The 15,980-nt window shown below is 47.2% G+C and overlaps 2 protein-coding genes across 2 annotated transcripts in view; one reads left to right on the forward strand and one right to left on the reverse strand.

The window, feature by feature from the left end:
• Positions 1-15,980, forward strand: part of LOC149331073 (galanin receptor 2a-like) — a 207,744-nt gene that overhangs the window by 163,638 nt on the left and 28,126 nt on the right. Inside the window, exon 2 of the mRNA XM_089561808.1 lies at positions 12,331-12,540. Within this exon, the coding sequence (XP_089417934.1) occupies positions 12,331-12,540 (210 nt within the window). The remainder of the gene's footprint in view (positions 1-12,330; positions 12,541-15,980) is intronic.
• Positions 1-15,980, reverse strand: part of LOC149331074 (uncharacterized) — a 437,932-nt gene that overhangs the window by 78,219 nt on the left and 343,733 nt on the right. The window lies entirely within an intron of this gene.

Consider the following 15,980-nt stretch of genomic DNA (forward strand, 5'->3'; position numbering starts at 1 on the left):
ACATCAAACCGAGTATAAAATCACTAACCGAGCCTTGCTGAGCACGTCTCAGGTGGTCTGGCCGCACCTAAGCTGAGGAGAGCGACACATGCTTAAGCCTCTACAAGGTTTCTTCAGGGGCTAAGTGAGCATGTTCCTACTTTTAAAAGAAGCGCTTCTTCGGAATGGTGACACGCCTCTCATGCGCGAGAAAATCGAAGGAACTGTGTCATGGTTCAGCCGCACCTTTTCGACAGAAATCTCCAGAGGTCACATTAGGGACAAAGCTCTGCATGTAGCCGTTCTTACGAAAGTGCTTCGAGCAGAGTAGGCTTGCTTTGGTCAGCTTGAATTCTTCGTCACAGCAGCGAGCGCTTGGGCTGCGAGCTTTTGATCTTGCTAAAAACAGTGGAGGACGACACAGTCTCGGCCGTATTTGTTCATGGACACGAACGCAGAGTAGTACAAGAAGTACTTTGATTTGGGCTAGTTGGTTCATATTTTGAAAGTAGTTCGGACGGCGCGAAAACAACAAAGACAAAGGAGACACGAACACAACAGGACGGGCGCAGAGTAGTACCTCGTGTTGAATTTGATTCTCAAGGTCGGCTGACACGCTTTGTACGTCACAACGCACGCAGCACGAGAAACAACGCGCTCTGAAAGCTCGCTCGGGTGCGCCAAAGTATCCCCGGATCCTCAACGTGACGTCACGTTGGCCGACATGGACGAGGTTTCCCCCTCCGCTGTTCTCCTCTCCTACGCTCGCGCGGGGCGCGGGAGATTTGAACATCGCGTTTTTAATTGGTGATTGCGCCACTGTTTTAGCCAAAATCGAAAAAATAATTTCACAGACGGGATCAGCAATGACACTACTTCCAAATCCTACAAAATTAGCTGATTCGAAAACCGCCTCAGTATCCCTTTAAGACATATGCACCTTTAATCACCTGCTGAGCCTGACGCATGCGTACCGTCGTGCTTCTAAGCTTTCCTCTCTACTGGAACCTACTTTAAGTACAGGTTACCAGGAAGTTTCGCAGAAGTATTTCTTTACTTCTCTGCTCAATAAATCACTCGTTAGGTACTGCAACGATATTTTGCTTTCTTCTCGCATACACAAGCAGAAATGATTACGAATTAAGACTGCAGTACGCCGAAAGCTTGTTGTCAGCAACACGGGTGGTCAGGGAGGACTGTAACTACAATGAAGAAGTTCACCATTATGATCTTAATCGGGCCATGCCAGTGCATTGCGGAGTCAGGCCCCCTCCCACTGGCTTCCGATGAACCTTGCTAATCGCATTCGCCCACCTGCTATGTTTACCTAATAATAAGAACAATAAGACTACTCACATGCCCCTCTTCCTTCTTTCCCTCTTGCCTTCCTGCCTTCCCTCACGGCGCGGTTAAAATGTTCACCAAGAAGTGAGACAGTTACCGCGCCTTTCATTTTCAGATAACCCATTATTTTATTCCCATATAGCTTTTCATTTTTATTCGATTCTGTCCCATGCAGTGGAAAAAGGCTGACGATTACCGCAGACGGAACGCACTTTGGCGAACGAAGGCTGTTCTGGGTTTGTGCTTGAGCCGTGATCCTCTGCCACTGCCGCTGTACGACCGTTTTTAAGCCGCACGCAGACGCGTCCTTGCGCGCAAGCCGAACAACGGGGCTCATGAACGCATCCGCCCGGGCGCACAGGGTTGGTCAACTTCTACTTTCGGACGCACGAGCGGATGGTCGCATCATAGCTACTGGCTGCTGTCCCGTGACGTGGCCGGTCGCGCCTCCTCAATTTTACCTGTGCAAGATGGCCGCCCGCGAAGCGGAGGGAGAAACCAGGCTTAGTAGGTGTTAGCTTTTTTTTTTTAGTAGGTGGTAGCTATGTCGAGAAACGTATAAAACTGGCCGCATGCAACTATTACGAGTGTTGTCAGCGACTGCGAACTTTGCCATGCAACAGCGGCGAGCGACCAGGTGTTTTTGTCGCCGTCTACACTGAGTTGACTGAGGGGCCTTCAAACCTGCGCGAGACGTACATACAGTCGGGAACAAGAGTCTCTGGACGACGTGCTCCGCAAACGAAGCCAATAGCTCTATTATTAGTAGCCGGCTAGATACCAGATATGTGGAGTTGAAACAGCAGAATTTTAACTTTTACCTCCACAAGTGTAACCTCCAGCCGTCTGTTATTAGCAGAGATATCCACTTCGTTTGCAGATCACTTGGTCCGAAGACTTTTGTCCCCGACTGCACACAGCGGCGGTGCCGCGAAGTGCTTATTTGGAGCCTCTCGTGATTATTGCGAATGTTCTTTATTCGCGCGAGGATCTCCACGAACTTCAGCTAGTGTGTAGAAGCTAGAATATCAAGTATCACAAAACAAGCTGAAAGTGTGGCATACCAGCGGTTCGCACCAAGCACTGCGCCTTAGAATGGTTATGGAGCAGCACAGGAGTGTTCCTTGTGTCTCGTCCCTGCGCTCTTCACTAACCATGCAAAAGAACCAACTAGCCCGCCAATACGCTCTTCTGTGCTTCAGAAGCCTAGACTTCCTTGCATCGTGTCTGCGGGATTTTCCTGTTTCTGACCATGCAGAAACGGCATTTATCGATGTGAAATATACTGCCTCCGCATCCAATCCCGCTCTCGCAAATATGAAGCTTGAGGACGTTCTTCCAGCAGTAAACCAGTGCGCGAAAGTAGTTATTCATGTGGTTCTGGGTCCGAAAGCAAAGTGCCACCTAGAAGAGAATGGAATACAACGCGCTGAGAGCACTGCTGCATGTGCAAGGACCCTCGCGCGTTTTTATTTTTTTGCAAGCGTTCAAGAACGAGAGACCCCGTCGGCCACGTCTTTGGTTACTGCTATGCAACGAAGTTTGAAGTAGTTTTTTCTGCTGTACTCTTTCTATTCTTCTTCTGTTCAGTGAGTGCAGTGTAGGGACCCGCGTTATTTGCCCTTAGTTTTTACGCCAATGTGGGGTATGCTGAAAGCTATATCTGCATGAAAGAGGCTCGCTTTCATAGAAGCCGTCCGCCTGCAGTGGAAGAGCTGGCCAGAGGCGCCATGAAAGTAAGATTAGGGAAACGGGAGCGGTTGCGGGTAAATACTCTGAGGGCTCGCCGGCGTATGCCTGTCTGAAGGGCGCGAATCCACAATTGCATGCGTTTGTCCAGTGGGAGGTGAAGTTCCATCACATAAGAAGAAAAAGAATTATTCTAAGCAACGGAAACAAATATAACACTTCGATAAACTTTGGTTTTCATGAACGTTTTCTTTTTTTATCGGGCAGGAGGTGGAAGACGCTTCTCAGTACTGAGAGGAGACGGCCGGCGGCCGTATTCTTTGAGGCGTGTCAGGTCTCGACTGGCTCGGTCAGGAGAAGCTATTCGAGCGAGAATATGAGCTCCGATGGTGAGACAGGGACCAAAATCAATCATGTTGACAAAGACAAAGGCGGCTGTGTGACGTGACCGTAAGAGGGCGCTGGCCGGGCGTTGAAGCTGAGCATGGTGGCAATTGCCACCACCCCGTTTCAAAGGGGGCGCTCCTATTCATCCATCCATCCATCCATCCATCCAGCTCCTTGTCTTGACGGCGCGCGTATTTTCAGGGGCCGTAGCTGTAGCAGCGACGCTGGGATCGTTCTTGGTATTATGCAACAGGGAACAAAAGCGTATCGTTGTTGCGATGGGGAAGACTGAATGCGGAACGAAAACTGACCGAGTCCGGCGAAATATCTCGCACGCAATTTTCTCGCTCACTTTGCAGGAAAAGGTCACATGCTGGGAAGTTTTTCTTTGCTCCTCGAGGTCCACATCAAGACCTTCGAGGCGAGGCTAAAAGTATAACACGAGTTTTTGTTTGAGGCGATTAAAAACCTTCTATACTATTTCACTGTTTTAGAATTCAGGCGAACATCGAAGTCCGCTGGTGATGTTGATTCAGTGTAGGTTTCGATTCTGCCTTTCCGTCTTGGCTGGAAGGAAATAAATTTCGGTGTAACAAAAACACTTTCTTTGATGGTTGGACTAATCATGTTTTTTCTTTAACGAAAGGATTTAGTTACAGCCCTCAGACATTATAGTTAAAAAGCTGGCGCCGAGTTCCCGCCCTGTAACAACCTTGTACTGCTCTGATTGCTACTTCGATTCCAGAACAATTTGGAGCTTGCGTAAACACCTTCACGTGTTTCTCCTTTTTACAACGGGAACAAATTTTCAGGGGGTAAGGCTACTTAATACAATAATGTACTAATACATTCAAATTTCCGGAGCCCTCCACTACGGCGTCTCTCATAGCCTCAGTCGCTTTGGGACGTTAAACCCCAATAAACCAAACCATCATTTCTCTATTATTTGCTTTGTTAGTATACTTGCTTTGGTCTCTCTCATTTTCACCGCATCTAGAAAACAGATTTGCCTGCATCTTCAAGCTGCCCTTGTTCTCGGCCAGGATAATATAACTTCTCTATTACACTCCTCTTTCTTCTTTACTGGCTGGGGCTCCGCTATACCGCGGTCATCGCCGAGATAAACCAATCGGCAAGGCGGATAATAATGAAGAAGCAGTTCAACGAAACTAACCGTTCCATTGTACTAGTCGTGCCTTACACCTTGTCTTTTTCTCCATGGATAATCTCAGCGTTGCAGCTAACCTTTAGTGCCCTACTTTAATACAAATGGTAAAGTCCGTTGTGGCTAATATGCAGACAGCCACATCTGATTTTTCTTTTGCTACTGTACGCCACTCTCCTCTACTTACGCTTTCTTAAACTTGTCTTCATGCCTCGTTCAAGGAAGCATTCGCCCCTGCTTCTCTCAGCCTTCTATGTTGGTGTAGTGTACGTAAATGAACACACAGAGAAATGAGTGACGTAGCACAAAGTGGGCTATGAAATTGGGGCCATCCTCGGTCTTTCGTGGGTTCTGCAACGGTGGCCCACATGGGCCCCAAGGGTTCTCCTCACAAACACCTCGATCGGTTCCATTTGGGACCGATGTAGGCAGCCTATTTGGGGCTGCCCACCTAGCTCCTCTATTGGTCCTGTTTGGACATATGAGGGCAACCCCTGGCGACAAATGTTTGTTTTTTATATGGGCTAGCCCTTGAAATCCGACATGGGAGAGGTTCGAGAGGGGCAAGCCAAGTTTGGGCTTGCGCACATGTTCCAATAAAGAACACTACAAGGACGTATGCCGCTGATGCGATGAGAGACCCACAGCATACGACGTCACGTGGGGCTGCAGGTATGGAAAACCCGACAACCTACAAACGCACCACACGAAGGAGCAGTGAGAGGCCACTCTGTCCAGCTCTTGCCTGACGATCCAGCGTAACCTGGTGCCCCACGCAAGATAAACAGCCATGGCCCGTTGAGTCGTACAGTAACGACACCATCCACCGCAGAACACTTCGTCTTTGTTTTGAATTACCAATAAATGTTTATATTACACTCTACCCAGTATAGATCTGACATTAAATGCGGAATTAGAATGCCATTGGAACGGCATCATAATTATCATCATTCAAGCTACCTCCACTGCATCGCAATGGCCTCTCTCATGTCGCTCCTCTTACCCTATCCTGTGCCAGCTGCGTGGACGTTAACCACGCAAACTACTTATCTTTTCGCTTACCTGATTTTCTGTCGCTCCCTGCTACGCCACAACAGTGACTCAGTTGTTATGGCACTCGGCTGCGGATCCGAAAGACGTTGGTTCGATCCCGGCCGCGGCAGTCAAATTTCGATGGAGGTTGAATTCTAGAGGCCCGTGTACTGTGCGATGTCAGTGCACGTTAAAGAATCCCAGGTGGTCAAAATTTGTGGAGCCCCTCACCACGGCGTCCCTCATAGCCTGAGTCGCTTTGGGACGTTAAGCACTCATAAACCCTAAACTCAAAGCTCCCTGCTACGCTTACCTTCTGTTGAAATCAATTCTGCTACCATAGTGGACCTTCTGTAACCTTGCCTTCGCATTAAATGCCCGGGATATGCCCATTTATTCTTTGTTTGAGCTAGAACATATTTAACTCGCGTTTTTTCTTTGGTTTATACTGCTCTCTTCCTGTCTCTGAACGCTGTGTTAGATCCTGATAAGTAAGTAATAAGCGACTAATTATATAATACGCTTGAACAATACATCGACCTGACCGGAAAGCCGAACTGTAAATCCTTTGGTTTGTAGCTTTTGCAGCGTACTTCAATTTTTTTTCTATTGAATGAAAGGAGCCAACAAATAGTTTCTTCCCGTCAGTACAAAATAGAGCCGAAATTCAGATCTTGACGGTAATTGTGCACAGGCCTCAGACTAAGAAAATTTCTGTTTAATGAAGCTAATTAAATTTCTGTTTAAACGCCCTGTATAAATGCTTTAGGAACTCAATTCTCCCAGTGGAGACGGAACTCGGATTATGATAATTATCTCAAGCCCTGAATTAGTAAAATAATTTTTTGAGAGACTCTGCTCAACATTAATTTTTATTAACGATCTACCCAAGTGTGTATCGTCTCAAATTAGGTTATTCGCGGATGATTGTGTAATATATCGTAATATTACTAATGGAACCGACCGCCATTCACTTCAAACTGATCTTGACGCTGTAACGGCTTGGTGTTCTTCCTGGCTAATGTCTCTAAATGCATCTAAAACAAAGTTAATGTCGTTTACTAACCGTTCCACTCGAATTGCTACAACCTACTTCCTCAATAACGATAGAGTTGAACTTACAACAACTTACAAGTACCTAGGAGTTCACTTTCAGTCTGACCTAACTTGGCATTACCATATTAACACAATCTTAGCATCAGCAAATCGTGCACTCGGCCTTCTTAGGCATAATCTCAAACACGCGCCTTCACATTTAAAAAAACTTGCTTACATCACGCTAATCCGCCCGAAAGTTGAGTATGCTTCTGCCATATGGGACCCTCATCAAGCTTACATCATAAACAACCTTGAATCCCTGCAAAACCGTGCTGTTCGCTTCATCTTTTCAGATTATTCACGCTTCACCAGTGTCACAGCATTAAAACAACGTGCCGAGTTGGAACCGCTATCATGTCGACGCCATTTCGCTCGCCTAACCTTGCTTCACAAACTGTATCACCATCCCACCCTCCACGACGACTTCTTTTTGCCACACCCTGCAGTCTTTCCTCGCCGTGACCACGTTAACAAAATAAAACGCATCACATGCCGTTCATTGCTCTACGCGAAATCATTCATTCCTCGCACTATAATAGATTGGAATAACTTGCCATCACACAGAGCTACTGAGGTTAACCCACAATCGTTTCAGCATTCGTTAAAGCAAACCATGGACTAACAGATTTGGTATTTTTGTTGTATTATGTGCATTTACTGAGTATTTTATTCTGCGTTGTTTGTTGTTATTATTTGTGTACATTACTAGTTTTAATTCATTATTACGTGTATTTTGTTCAAATTCCTGTGCCCTATTTTTATGCTTGTATCGCCCCCCCCCCCCCCCCCCTATGTAATACCCTCGCACGAGGGCCCTTAGGGGTATTGTAAATAAATAAATAAATAAATAAACAAAACAAACACCTATTTCAACGGTTTCAACAATGCCGGTACTCGCGTATAGAGGCGTAAGTGGGATAATAACTACGTGCTATCCCTGGGGCAACTTAGCTATCACAAGACGCAAAACCACCAGCACTGTACAGAAGGCCGCCTGGCGCTCTATCTCCAGCGCTTTTTGCTGTTTTCGAGATGACAGCGCAGAAAGAAGAGACATCGTAGCCCAGCACTCTATTTTCATAACTGTGTGGCTAAAGGCCGACCCTTGAGTGCTGCTCGCGAACAGCAGAGCCGTGGCGGTGGTGGCGTGGACAAATCATCTGGGAACAAAGAGAAGGCTAAGGAAGCCCTTCACTTTCGCAACGAGGGGTGTGCTCTTCAGCTTCAAGACTCCATGGGAGTGGTCTTTCTTTTACTTTTTTTTTCCTTGACGACATCTGTGACCAAAGGAGCTAGCTGGCTGTCGAGGGACAGGGCCACAATGACGACAAATGAGCATTCCGATGCTGCAAACGAAACTCAGGCAACTTCGAAGCTAGTGAAAGCCCTCGCTGTGCCGACGCCGTTACTACGTTAACCTAGCGGGGCACAGTGTGTTCGTGAGCGTTATCGTCATCTAGGCACAGTGTTTTTTAATTATTGAAGCAGCGGTGTAGTACCCTCGAGTGCTGCCAACCATGGACCATCATGTGCACTTGTTTACCTGGGGTCCATGGTAGAGAGAGGGTGCGGTAGATGGTCCTTGGCGATCACAAAATGAACAAGGGAGGGGAAAACCTCAGTTTGCTAGAGCCAACGTTTCGACAAGGGGACTTGTCTTCGTCTGGGTTTACCTGGGGTAATTCTTTGAATTCTTTTAAACTACTGTTCGTTTGTATGGGCCACAACAACAAAGACTAACTTAACAGGAAAAGGTTATCCGCTACACTGGAAATATTGAACTACTGTTCGTTTGTATGGGCCACAACAACAAAGACTAACTTAACAGGAAAAGGTTATCCGCTACACTGGAAATATTGAACCAACGTCCAGTACTAAAGATGCGCTTCTCTCCTTTAGCATCATAAGGGTTAATAACTTATGCAAATATCGATTACTCCGAACATTCTTTTTTTCGTCTACTGAAATCAAGAACTTACTCTCATCTCTGGCATTTTTAACACTACGTAGCACGGATATGCACAAAACAATGAAAGATGTCTGCCAAATCCCACACTTCCACACATATCACGTAACGTGCCATCAATGCTTAATGTGTGCCAAAACACAACTCGTCTATACCCTAAGAAATTGGGCCAGTACTTCATAAAATTGTGAACCCCATTGGATGCTATACTTAGTTTTTTCTACTGTGCTTCCTTTGTTTGCAATTTTGTACTGCTATTTATGTCAACTGGTACTATCCCTAGCTCATTTTGGCGAATATGAGGCATCACATACTGTATTATGCTGCCGCAACGAGTTTTTTTTTTGCGTACAGTGCACATTGCTATATATGCAGATTATTTTTTCCTCAACTTCACAGTTCTGCCGTGTCACGGCCTCCTGGGCCCCGTCAAGCTGCTCACCCAGCTTTTAGCCCAGGAGACCATTGCAGTTCTTTCTGGGAAAAATAAAGAATGATTAATTGATTGATTGATCCCCTTGGATGCACGTATGTATACGCGGGGACAATTCGCTCACGTACGCTCATACTAGCGTCGTAATCCATGTAAACCTTTACAGCCGTCGAAATAAACTGAAATTTCTGAACTTGCAAACCAGGTTGCTTTGGTGCATCGATATGGAGCCGTTTCTTGTTACGCTTAAAAGATCAACAGACTTTGCGCTCGCATTCCGCACGTCGCGTGAATAAATTTTTATTAGTGGTATCCAAAGGCCCCATGTGCTGTTTTCGAGTAATGATGACGTGTCTGCGCTTGTCAGTCGAGGCTATTTTTCTCCAGGCCTCTCGTACTTTTCACCATTCTAGCCTTCTCTGCCATTATCTGGCAAGGCCTGAACGGAGCCCAGTCTGGTCAGCTCGGCCCGCGTCCACCATTTGTCTTGCGGCCGCCGCACTTTCGTCACTGCGGGCTGCATCCTTGATGCGTGAATCTTGTGCACGCTCGGCGAGTGCGTTCGGCCAGCGAGTAGCGTGACACTAAAATCGTGCAGGGTGGCTTGGAAGTATATGCACCCTTTAGGCGTGCGGAAAAGTGCGGTTTGTCAGCGTTAATCAAAATATATTTCTTTAGACTGTGCATTCCCGTGGACGTAGATAAATGTTTTTCAGCGCTGTAATCTTGTCTTTTCTACGTGCGCTATGCTACGGGTCTCGTCTGTGCTTTCAGAAACATGCAACAGCATCTCATGACGCACATTTGGTTAAATACATACGAGGCAGGAATATATTTAAATAAAAATTGGAAATAATGTCATGGTGAAGCACCCGAAGCTTGGAGCTATTTCGACTATGGCAGCATTATGTTGATTTTGACAAGCAACCAACTCGGAAGGTTGTGCGTAGAGAGCTGGGCTAGTTGTTTGGGGTATGAGACATCATTCCAGCACACAAAAAACACCCGGACTGAGTGATGTCTACTCTCTTAGTCTGTGTTTTTTTTGTGCGCTGGAATGATGTCTCATAAATAGAATGCTGTAATATCAAACTTCCAGCTCCACTCAGGCCGCAGGATGTATGCTTGTTTTTAGAACATCGTGAAAGGCAGATGCGCATTTAAAGCATTTTAGTTGGTACGAGGGCACAGATTGCGTCCCCTAAGCGGGAAACTCGAACCGATGATACTTTTCCCACCTTCCTTCCTCTAAGAGTGGCGCTTCGGGGCCTGGCTGGAAACTTCGCACCACATCGTCGCAAACCGAGATTGGCTGACCAGCGCATAAACATGGCTTCAGTAATTGGCTGACGGCTGCGATCGCCTCCTGCGCACTGCACGCTTTTGGCGCAACAGGGCGTAGGCCAGTGGCGCGCGCATACAATTCTTTCTACCGGGGGAAAGATGAGGGCGCTGCTCTTTGCATGCTGTGGCGACATGGGATGAAATATGCGGCCCAGGGAATTTCTCGGGTAACGCCGGGGATTCCGAACGAGGACACAGTATCGTTTGCTCTCTCCCTTCCTTTTCTGAAGTCCCCCACTTTTCTCGTTTGTACTTTTTTTGTTGCGCTGCTACCCCAGTGTGAGCTAGCAGCGTGTCCACCAAAATGTTGGGCTGTTTCGCCTAGAGGGCTGCCTTCTTCAGTGACTGATGTCCCCTGCATGTCTAGCAGCGAGCGCTTTGCTTAGAGAAGTGCGCTAGGAAATGGGTTTCAGTAACCGTAAGAAGATTTCAAGCTTTATAGCGTTCGTAAACGACAAGCGCCGACATGTTAACGAATACAAATACTTAGGTGTTACTATAACCAATAACTTACCTGGAATAAACATATAACCAACTTATGTACTCCATCCTTTCGGAAACTTTGCTTTCTTAAGCATAGATTAAAAGGTGCCCCTTCTAGTGCCAAGCTTCTAGCCCACACATCCATCATCAGACCGAAACTTGAGTACGCATGCACCGTCTGGGACCCTTACAAAGCATAACATTGAGGCACTGCAAATGATCCAACAAAAGTCTGTTAGATTCATTTTTAATAAATACCGTTCTACTCACTCTCCAACCACTCTTATGGCACAAAACAACATACAGACATTGCAAACAAGAAGAAAAATTCAACGATTGAAAATTCTTTTCCTACTCAAAAATAACAAACTCTCCATGAGCCGTGATTTATTTCTTAAACCGATCACAACGCGACTAACATGACATCGTCACACGGAATCACAAACACCGCACAGCGCTAGAATCAACGCTTTTAAATACTCATTTTTTCCTCACACAATAACGGAATGGAATGAAGTCTCACCTGAGGTTGTAAACAGCATCGATGCCATTAACAAAATTGCTTACTGATAATTGCTGAGTTGTTTTTATTGCGAAAGCAATACTACGTTAGGTTTTGAGCCTTCAGCGTGGTCCCAACGGTAGTCACGTTTGACCTTTAGACGGCCTCCAGTTTGATGACGCGTGGAGGCGTTCGCGTCGGTGACGTCATACTGAGGTGAAATCTGAGCTAATAAGTCGGTTCGTCGGCGCGGTCCCAGCGGTAGCCACGGAGCGCCGCAGGTCCCAGGCAGTAAGAGAGGGGACTGCGTTCATTTCGAGGAAAGGAAAGGCGTCTTACCAACTCAGTGGTTTAGTGGACACCTCAATAACACTTTAAGCTAATTCCGGCGTTCATTGATGCGCTCTGAGATAGACAGTGTTGTAGACTGCGTTGATTTGGAGGAAAGGAAAGGCGCCTTGTGAGGGCCGGGCCCTTCAGGCACGGTCCAAGCAATACCTCTGTATATAGTATAAATAAATGTTTTACACCACCACCACCTTACCAACTCTGTCGTTTAGTGGACACCTCAAGAGGACTTTAAGCTAATTCCGCCGTTCCATGCAGAACTCAGGCTTTCGCCTTTCACTACTTCAGTCGCTAAAGTTGCTCGTAACTTGCTTTCGCAACCTTCCGGGCTTAACCAAGCTAAGCCTCTGCCAATTTTTTTCCTTGTTCTTTACTATGCTCTATTACTCATATATTAGTTTTGTGCTATGTAATTTGCCGCGCTTCTTTTTACTTACTTTTGCCCCTCTTGCTTGGACCCATTTTAGGGTCTGCAGTGTTCTATAAATAAATTTGCACCACATAGCGGTCAGCTGCACGCGGAGCGTAACAGGGCTAAGCAGCGGACCTCTCTGCCGCAGGTATCTGGCCATCGTGCACCCTCTGGTCTCTCGCGCCCAGCAGAGCAAGGCACGGGCGAAGCGCATCCTGCTGGGGGTCTGGGCTGCCCCGTGCCTGCTGGCCTCCCCTTTCCTGCAGCCGGCCCGCGCCGAGTCGGACACGCTGTGGTCCCAGTACGGAAGCATCTCTCGCCGCAGCTGCCTCATCACGCTCGAGCCCAGCTTCAGGAGGTGAGTGGTGCCACCTCACGCGGCGCATGACAGTCGCGTTTGGTATAATTTGCAACACCACGAAAGAGGGATATGCGCTCCACAGCAGCTGAGCTTTTTAATGGAGCTTTTTAAAGGCACCGTTCGCGAGAAAATCTGGCGTCGGCGCGCTCTGAGCAAAAATCACGGCCATGGCTCTTGGCAGGTGGGCCGCCTTGGACACGTGACCTTGCGGCGTCATCACAACCGGCTCATCGATATTGAGCAGACTGCCCACTGTGGCAGGTGGTAGGTAAATTAAAGATTAGTTGCTAGGCATGCGCAACCTGGGCCGCACAAGGCCCACCACTGAGAGCACCTGCCATCGCCGGGCAGTGGCGTATCGCTTAACCGCTGCACCACTGCCGCCGCGGTGGCTGAGCGGTTATGGTGCTCGGCTGCTGGCCCAAAAGACGCGGGTTCGATCCCGGCCGCGGCGGTTGAATTTCTTTGGAGGAGAAATTCTAGAGGCCCGTGTACTGTGCGATGTCAGTGCACGTTAAAGAAGCCCAGGTGGTCGAAATTATCCGGAGCCCTCCACTACGGCACCCCTCATAGCTTACTGAGTCGCTTTGGGACGTTAAACCCCATAAACCAAACCAAACCACTGCGCAAGGACGCGTGTGAGGACTCCCAGGGATTTGTGAATGTCAATTGGAGAACAGCTTCCTGCGTTATGGGAATTAACCCGTTACGCATTTTTTTTTTTGACCGGGAGCGACATGGATGAATAGTGACCAGCATTGGACTCCCACTGCTTCGTGAAAGAAGCATGGACCACAACTTCCTTATTGCAAGTTATGCTGAACGTGGCTGCACTTCCATAGTCTACACCAAAGGAATTTCCGCCGCCTTTTTGTTGCCTTTCATCGGCGACAGATCCTGACATAGACAGTCGTACAGAGAACTCTCTTGCTCAAACTGCGACACTGTGGCCTACGGTCTCGTATTCTGTAACTGCAGAGCCGCCTGATTATGACGCTGCTTTTCCTATCTTTCCAATGACCCGAAGCCTTGAAGAGCATGCGCGCCGGGAAGAGAGCACATTCGAAATCTTAGCATCTTCTGCCACCATGTTACCCTGGAGTCCTCCCTAGAGCCCCTTTCCTGACAGATATGGCTATCACGCCTCGGATCTTGATACATGTAAGTACACACATTTGTGGTGTCGGTTTCGGTTTCTACTAGGATATTATGTGCCGCGAGCAAACGAGGCAACATTAAAAGACTTCTCGTGAAAATAAAATGTGTAATTTGTCCTAAAACAGCTTCTAATCCCATCGGAATGCTAACTCATGAGATAATTAGGTGTCCCTGTGAACTTTTTTTTTGGACGACTCGGCGACAAGTCACTTAGAACCATCGGAATCCAGGTATATGAATTTTAAGTGGAGCGTGTTTAACACGGGCGTCTTAGCGCTTTAAGGCAGCTCGTAAGACCTCAGAGTGTATTTTTGCTTGCTTGTTTTGCAAGTAATAACAATTTAAAAGACGTAAAACGCTCTCCTATGTATCAATAAATTCTTACCACTGGAATGAGTCAAAACAAGTATACTGACAACACTGAAAGCAGTAATAATTGCTGCGGTGAACATGTGATGTCCCAAATTAATGGGAATTATGAAACATTTGAGAGACGGTGAGAACATTTTTTCTGCAATTAAGATGTGTTCTTAGAAAAATATGGAATCTTAAAGTTTCTGTGCAGTAAGCAATAATTTGTGATTTAAGGAAATAATAAAAGGAAGATAAATTCAATGATAAATATTTCGTCCATGGGAAAAAAAGAGTATTTTTCGTGAGAAAGTTCGATGTCACCTATTATCTGGTGCGCACCTGCTCCCTGCTGTCCAATGTACCTATGCTGTTTTGTACCTGGCCATCAGTTCAAGCAGTCAGCATGGTTCCTTGGCGCTCATGGCCAGTCGGCTTTTCACGAAAATTAAGGCGGTTCCATTTGGATTTCACGTTCAGATATTTTGAGTTATAAACGATCTGGTGCAATTTCACTTGGAAGAACTTGATTTTTCTAGTCACCGTTGTTTCGTTGTGCAAGGAGTGTGATGTTGAGAATGAACGAATGTTTCTTTCTCGAAGGAGGTACGAACAGCAAAGATAGTTCCCGTCTCAACCTTACCGAAGGAAGGCTGTGGATTCTATAGGATCTGAACGGATTTCGTAAGGTTCAGCTACTAATTTCTCGCATCGTTAATGTACGGCATGTGCATTTCACTAGGCGTCACGGACTTGTTAAATAACAACCCCTTCTCATCCGCTTGACATGGGACCTTTCACTTTTCATATATAGAGCGAATACACGCTCTCCGTGACCTCCCCACTTAGCAGGGCAAGGAACGAATGCCAGGCAGAGTGTGTAAAACCTCGCAAGTTTGCACTGTCCACAAGCCACTATAACTGTGCCCCTACAACAACAATGAGCTACGAAGTGACCGGATGGCATCATATGCCATCGGGTCTTCTCGCGACGAGTTAGCCGTGTGAACATTCCCTCAGAGAATGGTGAAACCGCATCTTTCTGCTGTCGGAGACAGAATAGCCCGCTTGTCAGGCACCGCCTCTTCATATAGGATCGTCGTAATGACGCGAATTAGAACCACAAGAGTCATATTCCGGCAGTTAATTCTTGCGTTGTAGATTTGCCTCGAATTTAACGACTCTCGAAAGTGGACGCAACTTCTCGGTGCGCAGCCGTTTTCGTGTCTGGCTGGTGGATTTCGAAAGGGGTCGTAAAATAAGGAAACAGTCGGTGGCAGCGACACAGTTACGCTCGCTGCTTCGTCTGTGGCTTTTGCTGCGGATCGGCTGGGTTTCATTTACACCAGAAGAACCCCCATATGCGTAAGGGCTTGGTCAAAAACCTCGAAAAACAAATTTACCGTCACCGAACTGCCAGTTGAGGATCTACGGTTGCCGGCTTAGCGCATTAATCAGCGAAAACAGATTGGAATTGGCCAACTGGCCTTTCGCCTTCAACAGTAGCCGGGTTGTTCCCGTGGCAACTGTCCCCAGTCTCCAGCGTCAGAATCTCCTTCCTCTTGGTTCATCCTATGAAAAACATCTCCGGACACCCTCGTCTGGCGCCGCAGCGGTGGCTCAGTAGTTATTGCGCTCGGCTCCTGACCCGAAAGACGCGGGTTCGATCCCGGCCACGGCGGTCGAATTTCGATGCAGGCGAAGTACTAGAGGCCCGTGAACTGTGCGATGTCAGTGCACGTTAAAGAACCTCAGGTGCTCGAAGTTTCCGGAGCCCTTCACTACGGCGTCCCTCATAGTCTGAGTCGCTTTGGGACGTTAAACCCCCATAAAACCATAAAACCATCTCTCTCGTCTACCGTACAAGTGGACAGGAGCATTCCTCTCTCTCTCCAGTTTGCCACCTGCCAAGCGTGGCAGGAGGTTGG

This window comes from Amblyomma mixtum, chromosome 9 (assembly GCF_055824585.1).
Source record: "Amblyomma mixtum isolate Tamu chromosome 9, ASM5582458v1, whole genome shotgun sequence".
NCBI lineage: Eukaryota > Metazoa > Arthropoda > Arachnida > Ixodida > Ixodidae > Amblyomma > Amblyomma mixtum.